This window comes from Euprymna scolopes, chromosome 16, assembly GCF_053919585.1.
Source record: "Euprymna scolopes isolate OS-2025 chromosome 16, ASM5391958v1, whole genome shotgun sequence".
NCBI classification, from domain to species: domain Eukaryota; kingdom Metazoa; phylum Mollusca; class Cephalopoda; order Sepiida; family Sepiolidae; genus Euprymna; species Euprymna scolopes.
The window spans coordinates 53,971,914-53,994,177 of record NC_136497.1 but is presented as its reverse complement, the minus strand read 5'-3'; the positions used below and the strand labels follow the sequence as shown (position 1 = coordinate 53,994,177).

General features: G+C 33.7%; 1 protein-coding gene across 5 annotated transcripts in view; it reads right to left on the bottom strand.

The window, feature by feature from the left end:
* The window catches only part of LOC145295964 (uncharacterized), a 498,857-nt gene that overhangs the window by 153,787 nt on the left and 322,806 nt on the right, over positions 1–22,264 (bottom strand). For all 5 annotated transcript variants that reach the window (XM_080141875.1, XM_080141872.1, XM_080141877.1 and 2 more), the window contains exons 24-27: positions 19,110–19,220; positions 14,570–14,723; positions 7,399–7,565; positions 4,689–4,814 (exon numbers count right to left, since the gene is read on the bottom strand). In XM_080141875.1, coding sequence (XP_079998001.1) covers positions 4,689–4,814; positions 7,399–7,565; positions 14,570–14,723; positions 19,110–19,220 — 558 coding nt within the window. The remainder of the gene's footprint in view (positions 1–4,688; positions 4,815–7,398; positions 7,566–14,569; positions 14,724–19,109; positions 19,221–22,264) is intronic.

Here is a 22,264-nt window from a genome sequence, read left to right as displayed (position 1 = left end):
CTGTGCACGCTTACATATTATTTTGCTAAAGATTTCCGTTTAATTTTTAACTTTTTACCCAATATTTAAGATTTTAAAGTGAGGGGTAACTTTCTTATATAAATGTAACAAAATAATTACCCGTTTCTTGGCCATCACTAATTTCCAAAAACTTTATGTAGTAAAAAAAAAAACTACAAATAATTTAAGTGTGGGTGAAAATTAGCGATTCTTATATGATCCAGCTTTTCTGCTCTTTTTTTAAACTTCTAAAATGTCCAAAATAATTGTGCAGAATAGCATGTAAGTGATATAATTAAGTTTTGTTGATGGCTCGACAATTTTCATAAAGTAGTGGGTAAAACAGACAGAAGATTACATAAGAGGATTTAATTATTCATGAAGATGAGTATTTGTTTACATTAGACTTGAAGAAAAGCAGACAGGTAATATCTTGTTCGTAAAATGAGATACTATAGGAAAGAAACTTTGTTCATACAAAGTCCAGTTTAGTTTTGGGTACAACGAGAGATAAAAAAAAAAAATCTTTGCTGTGGTCGTAGCCGGACGAGTTCTTGCTGTAAATGTAACCCCTCCTCGTGAAGAAGGTGGTTAGAAACCCTGTTTCTCTGTAATTCTCGGGTCGTGTCGTGTTTAGTCATCTCTGAGGGTTGTTACATGAATCCTGTATGCTGAAAGCGAATATCGAAGCTGCAGGCAGGAAGAAAAACAAACTCGTGTATCTAGTCTATAGAGTTAATTTTCAAACTTATGTACAGATGTTTTTACAATATCATTCAGTTCTTAGTAAGTTTTTTCAAAGTCTCAAATCTCTTCACAGACAGCGACAGATGGTTGAATGAGGAGGTAGAGGGGTCATGTCTCTATACGGTCTGTTCTTCTCCTCTGTTCTTCACCGTTCTCCATTCTAATCTCATCTTCGCGCAACAGTCATACATATAGTAAGGTATGTGGATGGGGTGGAAGCTCTCCCAGCCAATAAGATTTCGCCACGACATCAAAAAGCCCCAGGTTTTGCGTGGGTACAATTCCCAAATCTGGGATTTTAATTACTAATTCTCACGACTCGCTAAGGTCAGATCTCAATTCTGACATCCGACTTTGAGTTCACCAAGGCCAGACAATGATACGCTTCAAGTTCCTGTCATCAACTTAACTGCAAAATATATTTCCCTGATTTCAAACAATATCTATTTTGACATGAAATAAAATATATATATTTATATTTATACACCCTAAATTTCCGAGGCACCTGCTGTTACCCAGGATCGGTCAAAAGCTATCTTAACATAGCTATTCGGCCCTCCACGGGCCTCTGGGGGGATCTAAAGCTCCCCAATGCGGGATTACGTCCCATAATTACTTTACAGAGAGGGCAGCAGAGATTACAGTACAGTCGAGAGAGGTTAGTAATCTCTCTTGTATGAAAAAGACTCTATGGAAAAGAACGATATTGTGAAGTCGATTTTTTACTCTGCCAAGACAAGAAAGAGTGTTCCGATTGGCACCTTTCCAGAAATCACGGCAGTACTCGACCTTGTGATGAATCTGGCACTTATACGGGTAGAGGACTGCATCAGGGGTCAGGTACTTTAATCATATTGATGCCTTAACCTAAGATTCCATACGAAGGTATATACATATATATATATATATATATATATATATATATATATATATATATATATAATCTACCTATATATAATTTTTACATTAGACTTGTGATACAGTGAAACAGTTTGTTTGTTGGAATAAGCCTTCCTTCTCGGGTTGAGCACTTTTGGTAGTGATTTTTTTATTTTTACAAAGGAGGTCACCACTTATCAAGGCCCGTAGGTCACTCGAGGATAAGGGCTAATGAGTGTACAGTAGTCGATGGGACAGTATTGTAATAATCATTAATAATGGAAATTAAATAAATTGTATTACTTCAGGGGACGGCTCATCAAGAACTTGTTTACGTTAGACTTGAAGACGACTATATAGTAGTAAACTGAAAAGCAAGGAAATGGAAGAGAGTTCCACAGTCGTGCAGTTCAAAGAAAGAAGTTTTGTTCACGGAATGTACGTTTGGGATTAGGCACAGATAAAGAGTGGGGGAAATTATTGATAGTGGTTTCAGTTAGACGAGTGTTTTTTTATGAAAATCAGGGCAGGGGGAACCATAGATTGGAACTCAGACGAGCATTTGCCATGAAAATAACGATAAAGCAGAAACTGCCTCGCAACGTCATTTCTGTGGGAAAGAGGTTGCAGGGAAGAGAAAAAGGCACCCCCCACTAGGCTATGAAGTCTATTTTGAACACTGTCAAGGTAGGATAAAGACTTTCTAGCAGCTCCTTTCCAGATGTGGCGACAGAAGTTCATCCTTGCAAGTACTTGACTCTTATACAGGTAGAGCAGTGAGATATCTACTGGAGCAGTAGAATGGGTCCACCATTTTTCTAGCAGATTTGGCAACTGATTTGATGTACACATTTTATTTCATACCAAGAGTAAAGGTCAGACCCAGAAGCTTGTCAAAACATGGAGCCTCCCCAAGATAAAAACCATTCATTTCAATTGATGCTAGACGGGGGATCAGAGGATTGATGATGTAAAGATAGAAGCTTGGTTTTAGATGCATTAAAAGTAACCAGCCACCTCTTTCCCCATTGTACCATGTGCTCTAGATCAGAGGAGAGAGAATAAAAGAGAACTTTATCATTTATGGTCTTTGATGTATTGTCATAGATGATAGTGTCGTCAGCATAAATGTTTATGAATGATCTTAGGATGTGTTTTGGTAGATCATTGATGTAGATCAGGAAGAGAGTTGAGCACATGATGAACTTCTGAGGGACTCTAGCATAAATACTGTGAGCTTCTGATTTTTGCCCATTAACTACTACTCTTATGAACTTATCAGAGAGAAATGATTTAATAATTGAGAAAACATTTCATGCTATACCATAGCTGGAGATCTTATTGAGTAGACCTTTATGTTATACTCTATCAAATGCCTTTGATATGGCAAGAGCAATTGCCCTAGAAAGGAAGCCTCCATCAAGAAATTGACTAATCCTATGAGATATAGCTGTTAGCACATCTGCTGTAGATCTAGCTGAACGGAAACCATATTGCATGTCACTAAGGAGGTTATTTTTCCTGAGGTGGTTGACTACTTTTCTATTTAACACAGACTCAAGAAACTTACTCATGATGCACAGAAGACTTATTGGCCTGTACTGAGAGGGAGATAACTGATCGCCTGAATTCTTAAATACAGGGCATACTGATGAGATTTTGGAAGCAATTCTCCTTCAGCAATCGTTGGTTAGCTGAGAAGAAAATCTTCTTAAGACAACATCGCATTCTTCTACTTTAGCGAAAATTTTTAAATAAACAAATAGAACACTTTTGGGAGCGACGGCCCTATGTTTGTATAAAGCATTGTTAGATATCATTACTAGTGGCGCCTGTTCCAGTGATCTGGTGGTTAGAGCTGCTGACTATCGACTCGATTGTTGTTGGCACGATTCAGGGCTTTCGGATGAGTGCTAGTCTAGCCACAATGAAAAACTGTGATGCAGTGAAACAATCCATCTGTGGATGATATATATATACATATATATATATATATATATATATGTATATGTATATATATATATATATATGTGTGTGTGTGTGTGTGTGTGTGTGTGTATTATGCGCAAATCATCATTACTCTGACTAATGTTAAAAACATTTTAATAAAATAAATGTTTAAAATTCAATAGAATTTCTCACAGTTAACGGTAGCTGAATGGATATGGTCCCTGCTAATGAAGCCAGAGATGGCTTCTGTCGCCGGGTTCGAATCTATCGACTGGTGTTAACTGTGACACACTGCACTGAAGATTCCCAAAAGGATGAAACGCTAGTGTCTGTAGGTATTTAATAATTATTATAGTAAATAATTATATAGATATCTATACGTGTTTGTGTGTGTGTGTGTGTGTGTGTATGTGTGTGTGTAATCTATCTCATAGGATTCTCATATTGTTCAATCCTATAATTAACCACCAATGTAATTGCAAACGCACAAGCCACATCTTAAAATTATATCCCAAAAGGTTATCAAAATTTTTGTGAAAACATCGACCCTAGACCTATAATCTGTTTACAATTATGCCCGCAAGGTAAATCGTTTTAACCTGCCAAAAAAAAATTTGATTCTGTCATCTGGATTCGGTGATAAAAAGAATTTTTTAATTTTTGTTATTTGAGAATTTCGTATTTTAATCAGTTTAGTAATCTTAAGGTTTAAACGAAAAAATCTGATAAAAGGTTTTACGAAATTTAATGTGAGGTGATATCTTCTGTTCTGCCACAGAAAGGCATTGCTAGTCTTTGTCTACTCTGTTGTTATTTCTATGGAGGGTGCTTGACTAAGCTCCAATCTTTCGTTTCTTCTTGTCAGGTATTCACAGCAAGAATTCGTCTCCTATTATTAAAACTTAAAAAAAAAAAAACAAGACTTTTCTTTCTTCCTGTATATGCCTAGCGTTAGGTTTAATTTCCATGAACAGTTTTATTTTCAAGTGCTTCTGGTCTGTGGAATGCATGACCACATGGTAAAATCCAATGTAAACAAATACTTGTGTTAAACTGTTCTCAATAACTATACGTGGCGATGGTAAGGCGTGTCTTCTTTCAATCATACTTACAGCAATTATTTTCATCTTCTCCACCTGGACAATCTAAGTCGCCATCACAGAATTGATCAGGGTGTATGCAGTAGATAGTAGAATTGGAATTCTCTCTCGGACATATTTTCTTTCCTGGCTCACAGGCTAAAATAAAAATTAAAAAAAAAAAAACAAAGAGTTTTCATCGATTCAAGTTCAATTTTTAGCTGAAAAAATATACAATAAGTTCAAGATAGTTGAAAAGAAATAAAAAAAATTTAAATATATATTTGAAGACTAAACTTTAGACGTTTTTTTAGGAAATATATTTCCACCTGTCTTGATCCGGTATACATCCTGATCAGAATGAACCGGTTTCTACTGAAAGAAGAGGTTTCTAATGAATATTACATTCACAGGCAGTCCCCAGTCGCTTGTGTACCCGACACAGGCGAGATGATTTAATGACCTTAGTTTGTGCAGGAAGGTGTTATCCTTCTTCTACGGGTAGTACCTGGTATTTCCAAATGGTCGCTTACCTGATACTGCCTAGGCTCAACATCGTTGATCTAATGAGAATGGTGCATCAGCATGATTATGAAACTGACCTACCCCATCTCGCTCAACCATCGGAAACCAATCGATCTCATAGCTTTCTACCTCACTTTTTCATTTATTTAAACGCTTTCAATTATTCAAATATTATCTATTCTAACCTGATATAGGGTATGACCTTAAACTTCATCCACCGCAATATGGGATCTTTGGGGAGTATGGAGTTACTAATTGTTGTCATTATTCCCAAGTACATTCTGATCCTGATATTTTGTCTTCTTATTGATTAGTTTTCATTTCTTTTTCTCATCGATTAGTTTAGTCTTCCTTTTTCTTATCGATTAGTTTTGTCTTATTGATTTTATTTTATCTTACATTTTTATCAATTGTCTTTTTCTTCTTTTTTATTATCGATTAATCTTGTTTACGTTTCCGTATGCATTAGTTTTATCTTTTTTTTTTTTCTTATCAATAAATTTTTATCTTTTTCTCATCAATTAGTTTTGTCCTCATTTTATTAATGATTAATTTTGTTTCAATCATTTTAAGTAGCGAATTGTGAAGTTTATAATCAGCGGGCGAAACCAGAAAAATAAACAGAGAGCAGTTATCAAAGACCATTCAAGTTTTTTCACTACTGGAAAATGTGTTATAGAAAAAAATGTTGGAAAATTGTAGGGCAGATTGTATGTATGTAACAGTACGGTATCAATAAGAAATATTTTCACGAAAATCAGTTATTTGTATCAGGCCTGAAAATTTAGGGGATTTTTTTTCATTGTCCGTTGACTTACATAATGAACTTCTAGATATTATCAGTCTCTTTTCCTTTTTGTATTCATGTTTGTTTTAAAGTACTAACAACTAGTTCATTCAAAATTTCTAAACAAATTTTATTGTAATAACCATTTTCGATTTCTTATTTTTACATGCCTTAAAAACTTAATCATTAATCTAAATATATAAATGTCAATATTTCTCAGTGTTCTGTATAGAAGGAAAGATTAGAGGATGTACATAAAAACTAAAAGTATATTCATATGTAAAATTTTCTGGATAAGACGATGAAAGTGATTCTGAATCTTTAGTGCATCTTTAAGAGGGCTATGAGGGTAGACACCTCCCTCCCTGAAACTTCACATATATCATATTTTTATAAAATTTTAATCATATGTATAAATTTTTCTGGGAAAACAATGGAAGAGGTTTCGAATATGTATGTTCTTCTCTATGTGCCGAATTTTTACTTGCGCGTCCTTTAAGTAATCTCTGGAGGCAGAAACCCCTTCTTGAGATATATCTCAGTGGTAGAGCATTCGACTACATATCGAATGATCTCCTGTTCAATCCCGGGTGCACCTCACCATTTTAGTTTTTTTTTTATTATTATTAATGAGTTCAATTTACGATAATAAGGAGATGCCATTTAAAATCGCCTCAAATCAGTTCTTCGTTTGCATATTTCAAAACTAAACTTTAATCAGAAGTGACATTTCCAGAGCATTCATCGTCAAGCCCAAATATCGACTGACGTGATATTGTAAACAAACACAGAATGAAGTTGATGAACGACATTATCATTATTATTTTTTAAATTTTTTAAATTGTTTTGGGAAATTAGTAAACCGGGCAAATTATTGTAATATATAATAATCACTAGAAGTTTTATTCTGTAATAATTCATACACAATCTGTATAAATTAAAATATCACGTTTAAGCGTATTAAACGACTGGACAACGCCAGGCTGCCAGCTTGTTTAACATATACATCTTTCAAAGACAAGGATTTTTGGATGTATCAAAGTAGACAATCTTTATAATTAAATGCTCGTCTTACGGCTGCTGTTAGAAACCTTTTTTTTTTTTTTTAATAATAATTGCACTCCCTATATGTTTGTTCAACTTTCTCTGAGGCAACATTTTACATTTTACAAAATAACTGAAAATCAACTTCTAATACATATAAGAAAAAGCCATGTATTGGTATACATGTATTTATATAAGGAAAAACTGCCAGTCGGAGAGGTTTTGTCTATAATTCTATTATCATATTTAAGCTCCGCCGTACCTGTTGAGCCTCACACATTTTGACAGGTCCACATTTAAAGAATCCTTCATTACTTCTTCAACCCCTGTTAAACAGTATATATAGAGAGAGATTTTAGAGAGAGGCATAATTATAGTGTCACTTACTGGTATTATAGCAAGTCAAACCGCCATCAAAATCGTGAGGAATATAATCAACGACATTCAATGTGCTGCAATCTTGGAGTTTGGTTTCATTACCGAAGCAATCAATTTGCCAGATGTTTCCAGTGCCATAGAAGAATGTCCCAAACCTTGCAGACTTGTAGAAACCACTGTAATGAATAAATAAATAAATAAATAAATATAAAATGAAAACAATTTATTTGTCCCTACACACTTTCTCTCCCCTATTTTTAATTAGTTGTACTTGTATGTGTAATTTGAATTATATATATATATATATATATATATATATATATATATATATATATACACGAGGGGTGTGCAATAAGTAATGCCCCTGACCCACTTCCCATAGCAGTAGAGCAACGAGACTTGGCACAGTTATTAGTCTTTTTCTACATAGGAACCACTCAGAGTTATGCATTTCTCCCATCGTTTGATGCAGCTCTGGAGACCGTTTTTGTAGAACACCCCAGGTTGGTCCTCCAACTACGACGTGACTCCAGAAACCAAGGCTGCATCATCTAGGAAACGCTTTCCTTTCAAAAACAATTTCATGGCTGGGAGGAGGTGAAAGTCAGAGGGAGGATTAGGGTATTTCATAACCACACGGCCATACTTCTGATCTCGTGACATGCGAGTATATATATATATATATATATATATATATATATATATATATATATATATATAGATAGATATATTTATATATATATATATATATATATATATATATATATATATCGTTAGTGAACATTCCAAAAAACGAAGACATTTAATTATCACTCATATTTTTATGAAGTACATCTTATACATCTTTTGTTGAATAGCAGAAGTCCACTAAACAACTCATCAGAAACAAACATATTCCCCAGAAAATTGTTGGAAAGATTATATATATATATATATATATATATATATATATATATATATATATACATATATATATATATATACATATATATATATACATATATATATACATATATATATATACATATATATATATATATATACATATATATATATATATATATATATATATATATACATATATATATATATATACATATATATATATACATATATATATACATATATATATATACATATATATATATATATACATATATATATATATATATATATATATATATATATATATATATATATATATATAATATTGTGATTGAAGAAATTCCCCTCTGGACGAAATTACCGTAGATTTGCAACAACAGATGCCACATACAAATTTATTATGTCTAGGTTATTAGCCATTATCTTATGTAACTTTAGAACGACATTTTAGACACATTTAGTTTTTATAATAAAATCCTACATTTCATCCTAGGATTGCTCATCACAATTGCAACCATCTTTAGAGGAATAGTTCCTATTTTCCCTCTAAGTATCAAGTCTTCCTACCGCCCCCAGTCCACATCAGAAGGAAATATACACATTATACATATATTGTGCTTGCAACCTTCGTAACTTGATCATAAACCCATAGACATGAAATAATCTTTCCCTTTTCCGTTTAAAAATAATAAAGTTTTCCCAGACTAATTCTGCTTATTCTGATTGGCTGAGCTCTGACCATTTCTATATTCCAAATTAACGGTATTCGCATGCTAAACGAATGCTAATGTACCCTTCAAATATGGTGGCGCAATGATACCTACTTTTGCCCTCTGAGTATACTGCTGCGTTCATTTTCTTACATTTTATGGCGTCAACAATATCTACACCATTTTTGTATTTCCTCTCTCTCTCTTTCTCTCTCTCGATATCTCTCTCGATATCTCTCTCTGCATATATTCTTCCCAACCTTCTTGCTGGCTCGCTTTGTACATTTTTTTTTTATGCAGAAAAAACATACATTTTACGGCATCAACACTACCTACAGCAGTTTTTATTTCCCCTCTCTCCCTTGCACGTGTTCTCTCTCGCACTCTCTCTCTCTCTCTCTCTCTCTCTCTCTCTCTCTCTCTCTCTCTCTCTCCCTCTCTCTCTCTTTTACTCTCTCTAATTCACTCTCTCTCATTCACTCACTTTTTACATTTCTTCTTATGCCGAAAAAGAAAACCCAAGCCTTTTACGGCATCAGCACTATCTACAACAGTTTTTATTTCTCTCTCTCCCTTTCATAAGGGGCTACTATTTGGGGCCATGTATAGGAAAGATTAACAAGGTATTTGTTTATGTTACATTTAAACTTCTACATATCAGTATAGCCAGAGAAGCAGGCAGCAGGAAGGAAATTAAAAAATCTAGCTGTTTGAGGGAAGAAATTATTAGAATAGAAAGCTTTCTGGCATTTAGGGGCATCAACAGTGAAGGGGTGAGATCTTATTACTAAGCGGGTTTGTCGGGAATATGTATGTCGAGGGGGTACAAGTGAAACGAATTCATCAGAACACGTTCCGTTAAAATATTTGTAAAACAGGCACAGTGATGCAACATTGCGGCGATGGAACAGGGGCTGGAGATTAGTTGATAAAGTGGAACGGATTAGATTGATAACTTTTTGGGGCTTTATAAAAGAAGGAGAGACTAGTGGTAGATGCACCAACCCAGAAGTGGCAACACTACTCCATGCATGGGCGAATAGTCGCCTTGTAAAGGTGTGAGTAGTCTTCTAGCTTGATAGAGGGAACTCACTTTCTTTGCAACAGCCTTTGCAATATCCTCTATGTATTTGTTCCAGTTCATATTGCCCGCAAATGTTAGGCCGAGGAGTTTGAAGGAAGAATTTTCAGGTAGGGTGCTATTTGTCATGGATTTAGGAGGTTGGAGAGGCGTCTTGTAATTGTTAAAGGAAAGCAGCTTAGTTTTACTAGCATTAAATGTTACCACCCGTTTGTGGCCTCATTCCACTATAGTCTGGAGGTCATTTTTTAACGATTCTCCCAATTTCTTAGATTTATGTGCATCTGTTCTTCCCTCATGCGTATTATAGAGCATTGTATTATCAGCAAATATACCCATCTCAGACACAATATTATCAGAGAGGTCGTTTATGAATATCAAGAATAATAATGGTCCAAGGATCGACCCCTGAAGCACTCCTGCATTAATGTTATGTTGCTTGGATGTACGTCAGTCAATGACAACCTGTATGCTTCTATTGTCTAAAAATGATCTAATTATATTTAGTATATGTCCAGTTATACCATACGATTTAATTTTCATTAGCAGCCCTTTATGCCAGACTTTGTCAAAGGCCTTGGATATATCAAGGGCTACAGCCCTGGCTTCATCTGCCTTATCTAGTACATGGTAAATGCGTTCAGAGATGACTGTTAAAATATCTGCAGTAGACCGACATTGCCTGAATCCATACGGTTTGTCAGAGAGAAGATTTACTTTTGCGTGGTGGTGAACTAGTGCTGGATTAATTAAGGTCTCAAAGATTTTAGTGAAGAGTGGGAGGAGACTAATGGGGCGATAATTGAGAGGGTCTGTTCTTTCACCAGAACTCTTGTACACTGGTACCACAGAGACCATCTTCCAGCTATTAGGGAAGCAAGATTCAGCAAGGCATTTATTGTAGAACTTGTAAAGTATGGGGGCTAGTTTGGCTGAACATTTCTTAATTAGTATAGCAAGGATGAGATCAGGCCCACACGCCTTTGAGGTGAAGTTTTTTATAATATCGCGGACATGAGAAGGGATGATTTTTACATCATTTAATGTGGCTTCAGTCCGCATATGGAAATTTGGGAGAGAGTTGTTTGTTGGCTCTAAAGTAGAGCTGGAGGCAAATCGCTGGGCAAGCAGTTCCGCCTTCTCCATTGCTGTACATGTAACCTTCTGGTTGTTGCTCAGTGGGGGAATTGATGATTGCCCTTTAGTCACTACACTATTATAGATTTTCCAGAAATCACGAGTTCCTATCTTTTGCGATTCAATGCGTTTCCTGATTAAGGAGAATTGCTTTCCAACACCCTGGAAAACATCATAAGTATGCCCTGTATTTAAGAATTCAGGTGATCGGTCATTTCCCTCTCAGTACAGATCAATAAGTCTCCTGTGCGTCATGAGCAAGTTGCTTGAATCTGTGTTAAATAAAGAAGTAGTCAACCACCTCAGTAGAAATAACCTTCTTAGTGATATGCAATATGGTTTCCGCTCTGCTAGAGCTACAGCAGATGTGCTAACAGCTATATCTCATAGGATTAGCGAATCTCTCGACAAAGGCTCCCTTTCTAAGACAATTGCTCTTCACATATCAAAGCCTTTGATAGGGTATGGCATAAAGGCCTACTTCACAAGATTTCAAGCTACGATATAGTTGGAAATCTCTTCTTAATCATTAAATCATTTCTCTCTGATAGGTTTATAAGAGTGGTGGCTGATGGACAGAAATCAGAAGCTCTCAGTATTAATGCTGGAGTCCCTCAGGGGTCTATCCTAGGCCCAACTCTCTTCTTGATCTACATCAATGATCTACCAAAACACATCTTTAGATCATTTGTAGACATTTATGCTGACGACACTACCATCTATGGCAGCACTTCAAAGACCATAAATGGCCAAGTTCTCTCTGATTCTTTCTCCTCTGATCTTGAGCACGTGGTACAATGGGGAAAAAGGTGGCTGGTTACTTTTAATGCATCTAAAACCAAGCTTCTATCTTTACATCATCAACACACTGATTCCCATCTGGCATCAATTGAAATGAATGGCTCTCGTCTTGGGGAGGCTCAATGTTTCGACAAGCTTCTGGGCTTGACCTTTACTCCTGATCTGAAATGGAACATGTACATCAAATGTTGCCATGGTCGCCGGAAAAATAATGGGATCCTTTTACCACTCCAGTAGATATCTCACTGCTGATGCAATTCTCTATCTATATAAGAGCCAAGTACATCCAATGATGGAGTACTGTTGTCATGTCTGGGCAGGAGTTGCTTGAAGCAACTTATCCTGCCTTGACAGAGTTCAAAATAGACTTTGTAGCTTAGCGGGAGATGCCCTTTTCTCTTCTCTGCAACTTCTTCCCCACAAAAGAGACGTTGCAAGTTAGTTTCTGCTTTATCGTTATTTCCATGGCAAGTGCTCGTCTGAGCTCTGATCTATGCCCCCCCCTGTCAAACTTTCATGAAAAACACCCATCTAGCTGAAACCACTGTCAATAATTTCCCCCACTCTTTATCTCCGCCTAAACTTAAATGTAGATTCCATGAACAAAGCTTCTTTCTTAGAATTTCACGCCTGTGAAACTTTCTTCAGTTTGTCTGTTTTCCAGTTGACTTCAATTTGATTGTCTTCAAGTCCACCATAAACAAATTCTTGATGAACCGTCCTCTTAAATTTCCACTACTAATGATTACTACGAAATTATTTCATTGACTACTGTACACTCAATAACCCTTACCCTCAAGTGGCCTCTGGGCCTTGATAAGTGGTGACCTCTATGTTGAAAAAAAAAAATTAAAAAAAACAAATAAATTTCATCCTAATACAACGATCTCGATTTCTTTGTCAGGTGTTATTTTTCCGAAATTGTTCACGTCTTTTTATTTTATATGGGTGAGGATGTGATTTGCTGAAAGGCTTCTGTAAATCGGAGATCACGTTAAATTTACCTTTAACGGTCCCGGTGATACTCTACTATTTTCGACTACTAGAGATTCCTGCACCTGCAACCTTGGTCCTAAAAATCGATAGATCCCGATTGCAAATTGATTGTCTTGCCGAACCACATTCATTCCTATACTGTATTGAATGTGTGATTACTAAAAATGTTTAATTTGTTAGGCTATATAACAATGTGAATTTATAAATAATAATTAACTATTTAAAAAATATTTAAAAATTATAAAACGTCCAATTATTAAAAAACAGTTAAAGCGATTTTCTAAGAAACAGAACTAGTAATGGGTCTAATATATGATCTCCAAGAAAACTTTGATGAGAAAGAAAGCTCAAGAAGTTTTAGAGTCCTCGTTGGGAGCAAAGCAATCCGTGAAAATCTCAGGAAGAAAAGGGACACACCTACGATTGAAAGACACGAGTTGAGTTTTAATAGGATAAAACAAAACAAGTAATTTTCTACCCCAATTCATAAGTGAGTCAACTTTTAGATTAGCTACATATTTCAACTGATCAGAGGGAGACAGAGGAGAAGCAACACCAGGAGCTGAATCAGGACTGGAAGTCTTAGACTGGTCAAAATCAGAAAGAACCCTAGCAACCATCTTTGGAGTGAGACTTATCCGTTTTCAAAGGAAAATCTGGAAGTCAAATATAGGGTTGAAAATCTTTGTCATTTTACCATTAATGGTTATTTTTTTTCTCTATTTCAAATATTTTACAGATAATATTTTAGAAATTAATTACGGATAAGTATAGCATTGAACAACGTACGCAAGTTGTAAAATTGTTTTACCAAAATCAAGGGTAAATTGTTTTGACTCAAAGACATTATCATTCCCCAGACTTGACTAGCCCCGACTTGTGGAAATATCTTAAAGAAAGAGTCTATGTTAACAAGAGTCTATGTTAACAAGGCTCAAATCCTGCAAGAATTGAAGGAAAAAATCAGGAACGAAATAAGGGAGTTAAATTGCAATCCAGAGATTCTGCAATCTGTTATGAATAAAGTTTTGGAAAGAAAACAAATATGCGAAGCTGAAAATGGGCAACATTTAAAAGACATTATTTTTTATCAATAAAGATTGTTTGAATTTTGCATTTTATGTTTTTGGTTTGCCAATGTCTTAGGCAGATTGTGTTAAAATTACAGAACGATATCATCAAAAGTAAAGAATCTATTTCAGTTCCAAACCCTTTAGTGACTTTTTTGGATACGCTGTACTACGATTCTTCTGTTCTTCTACATGTTTCTTTTTGTTTTTATTCATCAACGCCAGCAATTAGATTTCCATTCTTAAAAAAAAAAATAATAAAATAAATTCATGCTAATTCTTGATTCTTGACTATTAATTCTAAAATATTCTTTCCTTCTTTCAACCAAACAATTCTTCCAGAGTGTTCACACGTAATCACCTCGAAATGGTTCCAATAATTTCATCACTGACATTCCTGGTCTTTTACGTTCCAACACAAGAAAAAAAAATACCACGCATCCTTGTCATATTAAAGAGCTAAAAGGAAAGCATAGTTAACTTAAGTTCTAGATACGTACGTGTAACCAAGCTGTCTGCATGCTATTTCTGCATTGATTTGGGACCACCGGAGACCATAGACTGTCCCCCAACTGCCGTTTAAATAGACTTCCAAACGTCCCATGGACCCGGAAATCATACCATAGATCAAGCGGATTGTCGGGCGATTGGCAGCTATAAATACAAACAAAAAAAGATATGGTTATATTTGAATTTAAATTCCACGTTTTCATTTAAGAGTATTACTAAGAGCATATAAAATGTTAAAACCTATTTCATTTCTGTTTGACTACTTCACTTCAATTTTCATGAAAAACACTCGTCTAGTTGAAACCATTACCAATAATTTCCCCCACTCTTTATCTGTGCCTTACCCTAAACGTAGATTCCATGAACAAAGTTTCTTTCTTAGAACTGCGCACATGTGGGACGCTTTTCTGTTTCTCTGCTTTCCAGCTGGCTACAATATGGTCTGTCTTCAAGTCCAACGTAAACAAATTCTGGATGAGGCGTCCTCTTTAGTAATCGAATTTTACCAAATTTCCACTACTAACAATTACTTTTATATTTTCACATTGACTACCGCACACTTATTAACTCTTATCCTCAAGTAGCCTCTGGGTCTTGATAAGTGGTGACTCCTTTGTAAAAAATTATTTTTAAAAACACACCACTTAATAAGCCCTGGATCTAATTAATAAACAAATCTTTAGGCGAAATTCGACATATATTCCTCAACATAGCCATCTTCTACACTCATTGCAATGCTTCTTTAACAATTCAATGATTTTTTTTAAACAGCGTGTCCTTGACCTGAGAGAACACCTCAGTTTCAGCTATTACTTCTTTGTTGGAGCCAAATCTCTTTCCCTGGAGCATTCTTTTGAGGTTTGCAAATAGTCAGCCATCACTTGATGCCAGATATGAGCATTCAGCATTATTTTTGTCTGGACAACCATGTTTAAAGTCAGCATACTATCTCTTAACTGTTGTTTCTAATGAAGCAGAATCCGAATAACACTCAGCAAGCTATTACTTTGCTTGAATAGTATTTTTCCCATCAGAAAACATTTTGACAACATAGTAAATTCAGATTTTTCCTTTTTTTTTTTTTAATAATTCGCATGCAATGTTACTAGTCTCAGTCTTCTCTATATGACGTGTTATTCAGAATTGCCTAATATATTCCCTGCTTCCTTTGGTCTACTTGTCTTTTTTGTCCACTGGTCTCCATCTATTCGTTGTTATAATACCTCTCCCTATAATACAGCTTCCTATTCTAGTACTTTCTTTCCAAGAACTGCAAACTTGTGGCACTCTCTCCGTGCAGACTGTTTTCCCTCTATTTATAGCCTTGGCCTTTTCAAGACAAAGTCAATAGGCATCTCCTATATTCGTAATAATTTATTATTTTTCGTTATTGTTAGCGATTTCCATAAAAACAGTAGTTTCACTTAAATAACTGCAATTTATAAATTACTAATCTAATTGACCTTAAATTTTGACAAGCGCCATTTGACGGTTCGATCAATCAATATCAATCAATAAGGGTTTTATCACTCAATGAGGAACTCCTCCTTGAATTTTAGCCATCTATTTCTGTCCTGAGCTATCCACTGCTATGTGGGACCACACCTCGTTCTTGGTCTTCCCTTTTGCCTCTTATGTTCATGAGATGTCCATTCCATTGTTTTGATGGACCATCTATTGATATGTTTTCTGGCTACATGCCCTATCCATCTGTGTTTGGATCTCTTGGTAACAGTATTGATGTCAATAACTCTTGTTTGTTGGCAGAGCCAGATGTTTGTCTTTCTGTCTTGTAGAGTGATGCCCAATATTATTCTCTCCATCTTCCTTTGTGCCTCTGCTAAGATTTCACTTTGGCAAGATGTAAGGGCCCATGTTTCACTACCGAAGATCTTCACATATTATATATATACATTGAAGATCTTCATTTTGATTAACACACTTGACGGTTAGTACTTGAGGAAAATATGGATTCTTTTATTTGTGGCGCTATCTATTTGTAAGGAGAGGAATTTATTGAGTGATGGACTACATTATATTTTCTTTCTTTGGTATTATTTAGTACTAGCTGTATATACCCGGTGTTGCCCAGTGAAAACATTGCCAGGCGGCGGAATTAGTAGCATACTATTTAAGATACACCAAATATCCTAACTTGTTACAAAAGCTGACCAAATATTGGATTTAGGGAAGCATAAAACATATCCATTTTGGTCTATGAAAATCAAACGTGAGGTAACTTTCATAGCTTTAACCGGAAATAAGCCCCTAGCTTAAATAAATAAGTTTACTTCCGGTTTTAAACGCAAATGTTATCAGTTATTAATAATTGAGAATAAATAAGATTAAATATAAATTAAATTAAAATTATAACAAATAACTAATAATATAGGGCTAATTGATAAAATAGATTTTCTTTAATATTATATGCAAATGAGAGTAATCATTGAATATAGATTTCTTTTGAATACATTGTATAAATAGAATGAACATTCGTTTGTGAAACAGTGTACCTTTTGTACATATTAATTAAATTGTGAACTAACAGACAGACAGGAATACGACTTTATTATAATTGACCAAATGAAGTATCCATTTCTGCTGCATTTCTCAATTTCAAAAGAAAAAAAAAATTATAGTCAACATTAAAAGAAATTGTATTAAATAGTGTTCATCCATTTCGTATTTTAAACAATACAGGTTTTAATGACGATAGCTATCAGTTAGGAAATAACTTCAACGCGATAGCAAATAAAAAACAAAAAATAAATAAAATAATTTTCAAGTGTGAGATTCGAACTCACTACGAGATAAAATTAGAAGTGAAAGCAAACGCTTTATGTATCCGACCGCTGATTTAACGAAAATAGTTTGTCTTTTTAACCTTATTTCTATTACAAGTTTGACACACAACAATGGCAATACGCTGAACCCCCATCCCCGTCTAGCTAAGGTCTCTATAATATCTACTAGCTATGCCATGTTTCTAATTTTTCGATATCGATGGCATAACATATTGGAAGTGAAGGTGAACGCTTTATCTATATTTGTCTATCACGAAAGGTTCTGGATATGACCTTAAACTATATCCGATGGTGAGGCCCCAGCTTGCGGGCTTTGAGGAGTGTGGAGCCACCCTTTAATTGCCATTACTCCCAGGTCCACTCTGATCCGGAGTGGTAGTACCTGTTACGGTCCCAACTATAGGTTAAATAGAAACCGACTTGAAAAAAAAAATATATTCTATTAAAAAAATTTTCTTCAAAATAACTGGATTCGGCATTAAATAACCTGAAAAGGGTTGATATGCCGTAAAACAAAAACAACCAAACCAAACCTATCACGAAAATATGTACTACTTAAATGAGTTTGGCCTTAGGGTTTTTGATTTTTTACTTTTCTACAAAGATCTAAAATTGATTGCCTAAAATAAATAAGTAAACAAAGAAATAAAAATATAAAATAAAAAAGTTCTTGTTGAAGTAAAAATATATTAATGAATATTTATCAACTATGTTTCATCCAAATCTATATAGCTAGAATAGTAGATGTATGTGTGTATGTCTGTATGAAAATATTTAACCGATAAACTGGGAAATTGAAGCCCAAATAAGAATTTGGCTCATCTTTACATTGTCAGTCCACGATTAATTAATGTTTTGTTTAAGGGTGTTATAAAAGTTCATCAAAATATGGGTGGACTGAATAGTTCCAGATCTGGTGTATAACCTTTCACTTTCCTGTCTTCCCTTACCAAGGTTATTGTTTGGCTCTCTCTGTTTCTGAGACCTAATCTATCATTTGATGTTTCCCCAAGTCTACATAATTCTATATCATATTGTGTCAGTTTTTGTTTTCCCAATTCTTGGAAGGATAATTTAAATTTATGATTTGATCTAATTTGATGATTGCTTAGTTTTTTCCCCCTTTTTCCCCAGATTTTAATTGTCCCATTATTCGCCTTATTGATGCTAAAGGAATGTTGTGATTTGCTATTTTTAAAGTTTAACATAACCATTGCTAGATTTATTATTATTAGTAGTAGTAGTAGTAGTAGCAGTAGTAGTAGTAGTAGTAGTAGTAGTAGTAGTAGTAGTAGTAGTAGTAGTAGTAGTAATAGTAGTAATATTCTTCACTAAATAACTTCGAGTTGAGATAAGTTCATTCACGTTTCCAACCTTACCTATTACTTTGCGTTATATTATTGCTCTTCAATTCCTATATGTTTTCCCAAATTTGATAAATTACCAAGATTTATGTTTATTTTTGCAGCATACTTAGCAAGGTGAGGGAGAGAAAAAAAAAAAAGATAAATTTTAAGTCGCTGCCTTTCCTTCTCTACCCGTCCCGCTACATACTGTCCTTTTCTTTTCTTTCCATTTATCATCTAAAAAAGCGACATTAAAAAAGTAAAAGGGATGCACGCAAAAACATTGCTTACAACTACGTCCGCAAAACTGATTTGATCAATGAGGTTTTCAGTATTTTGGAAATAAATGATTTTAATAAAAATCTGTAAAATATTCTTACGGCATCCTTGCTCATCAAATCCACTGGAACAATCTTTCACAAAATCGCACTTCTTGTAGTTGGGTAAACAGAAGCCGTCTTTTGGGCATTTGAACATCCCTTGACTGCATACTAAAATAAAAAGAATAAAAGTTATATAATAAAATATTATCATACATATTTTGCTTGTATAATACAAGCACAATGGATATTAAACGATACTAAGGTCCATGCTATTACCCCAAGTGGTCTTTATCTTTATTAAAAATTGATTTTTTTTAATGTTTTTTTTTTATTTTACTTTTTATATATTTGAATATGCATTCTCATTCTCCCAGTCTTATGCCAATCTTGTTTTCGAGTCAAAATCGGTTAATTGAACGATTTATAACATGCAGAATGTGTATACATATTTTTTCGGACATTATATATATATATATATATATATATATATATATATATATATATATATATATATATATATATAGAGAGAGAGAGAGAGAGAGAGAGAGAGAGAGAGAGAATATTCCGCGTTTAAGCCACGCTATGATTCGTCAGGCATATGTAGCTTAATTGCCATATATATTTTTATAACTTACTACCTAGCTCTACCTATGTAGTGAACACTGTTGAAGTAAATACTTAAAGTTTACGCATAAAATAATACTTTCGTATATTGATTGATGTGATTAAATTAAGTAGTTATATAGGTTGATAATTTACTTGAATATATATATATATATATATATATATATATATATATATATATATATATATATATAAAGTAGAACCGTAGGATACGGCATTATAAATTAGTAAAAAATACAGTACAGTATATAATACACATGTATATGATTAAATAACAATATAAATAACACTTCAAGGCAGGGCAAATACCGTAACCAGGGGCCGGAATAACACCGTATTCCATATCGTAACCTGAAAAAGTCATATCCTAGGGCCACTGTGTCCTGGAGTTCTACTCTGTGTGTGTATATATATATATATATATATATATATATATATATATATATATATATATATATGCATAAAAATAAAATAAAAATACCAGCGATGGTTGACGTTATGTTGTTGTGAAAAAAGAATACCGAATGAATTTATGACATGATCAACGTTTCGTCCCTATTGCAGAGGACATCTTCAGGATATTAAAAGGAAAAATGCAAAAGAAGAAAACGATCATAGACCATACGTAAATTAAAACACTGCTTCCTTTAAACCAACGTATGGTCTATGATCGTTTTCTTCTTTTGCATTTTTCCTTTTAATATCCTGAAGATGTCCTCTGCAATAAGGACGAAACGTTGATCATTTTATAAATTCATTCGGTTTTTCATTTTTCAAAACAACATTATATATATATATATAATTATTTACTATAATAATTATTTATAATAATAATTATTAAATACATACAGACACTAGTGTTTCACCATTTCGGGAATCATCAGTGCAGGATGTCACGATTAACACCAGTCAATAGATTCGAACCCGGCAACAGAAGCCATCTCTGGTTTCATTAGCAAGGACCTAATCCATTAAGCTACCATTAACTGCGAGAAATGTTGTTGAAATTTAAGCATTTTTGTTTTTGTAATGCTTTTTAACGTCTGCCAGAGTGATCTAATCATCATATGATGATCTGTGCATAAAAGGTAAATTGACCGAGTTTTTATTTCAATTGAAAGGGCCCAACGATAAGAAACGAGTTTCTTAAAGGGGCTGACATAATTATTTACTATAATAAATATATATGTATTTTTTTTTATAAATTAAGTTAGAATAATTATCTCCCTTACACCCGTCAAATAAATAATAAATAAAGTAAAGAAAACATGACAATTATCTCCCCTTAAAATATGTAATACCGTAGCGTCTTTAAATCAAAAATACGCTAACGGAAACAATTTATTGCACGAGCGTTCCCACCCTTTTAAAATTCATCCTTCAATAAGATAAAAAGCTATAGCAAACATCTAAATGACACTTTTAACCACAGTTCCTGATTTCAAAAAACGAAAAATTAAAAGGTAAATATCTCTATATATTTTTAAAGCAAATTTATTATGTAAATTCAAAAATATATATTTTTCTCTACTTATTTCTATCTCTAACCCATATTAATTTTCTTTTAAATTTTAAATCCAGACCTTTTATTTCAATTTTTCAGATTCATCTGCCTTACTTTTAATGCTAGTTTTATTTATGGTGTCTTTTAAATTCAATAAAAACCCTTCAAAATTTGCTGATGAGGAGACCTTTCTTACCAAAAAACTATATATAATTATTCTACATAACTTGATGTATACCACAATAAAAAGCATTGTTTTCCGAAACGATCGTACAGATAATTGATTTTGTTGTTGTTCCTTCTTATGAAATAGATTTTTAATTTAATTAAAATTTGATTTTAAAATTTTAAATTATAAATCACATTACTTAATATTGAATTAGCTCTAGGACATTTAACTATCGAGCTTATTATATATCTAAATTACAACGAGCACTTTCTATTTCCTGTATTTTAATTAAACTAATAATTTCACTGTTACATTAAAATACACTCAGCTCTTTAGACTATTGTTCTAATCTCCTCTCTCTCTCTCTCTCTCTCTTTATATATATATATATATATATATATATATATATATATATATATATATATATATATATATATATATATAAGAGCAAATAGTTAATAGAACATGTTAAAATCACTTTGAAAAAAAGTTAAAAACATATTTAATCTGAAAAGGAAACACTTAATAAGTGGATAGTCCTTAATCCGCGGAGTTTCGAAGAAATACTTTCCTTCTCATCAGAGGGTAGGAATTAACAAAATGCGGGATCGGGTTTTGCATCCAAAAGTATTTGATGAAACTGCAAGTAAGTCAAAGATCTTACTTGATAACAAAAAGTGAAGCAGAGGGAATATGGTGAAGAAAAAGGTGATTTCACGTGAATGGATAGTCTGGTGAAAGGTAAAGTATCTAATGACGGTAAAATCCAAAAGAGTAAATCTAAGAAAGTTAATTAAACTTTCATTCCCACAAGTAAAATCCAAGGAAATCGCGTAATTGGAAGATGGTCCAAAATAATCCAAAAGGCCGAAATCCGTGGAATTATTCACAAATATGTACAAGGAAAATTGGAAA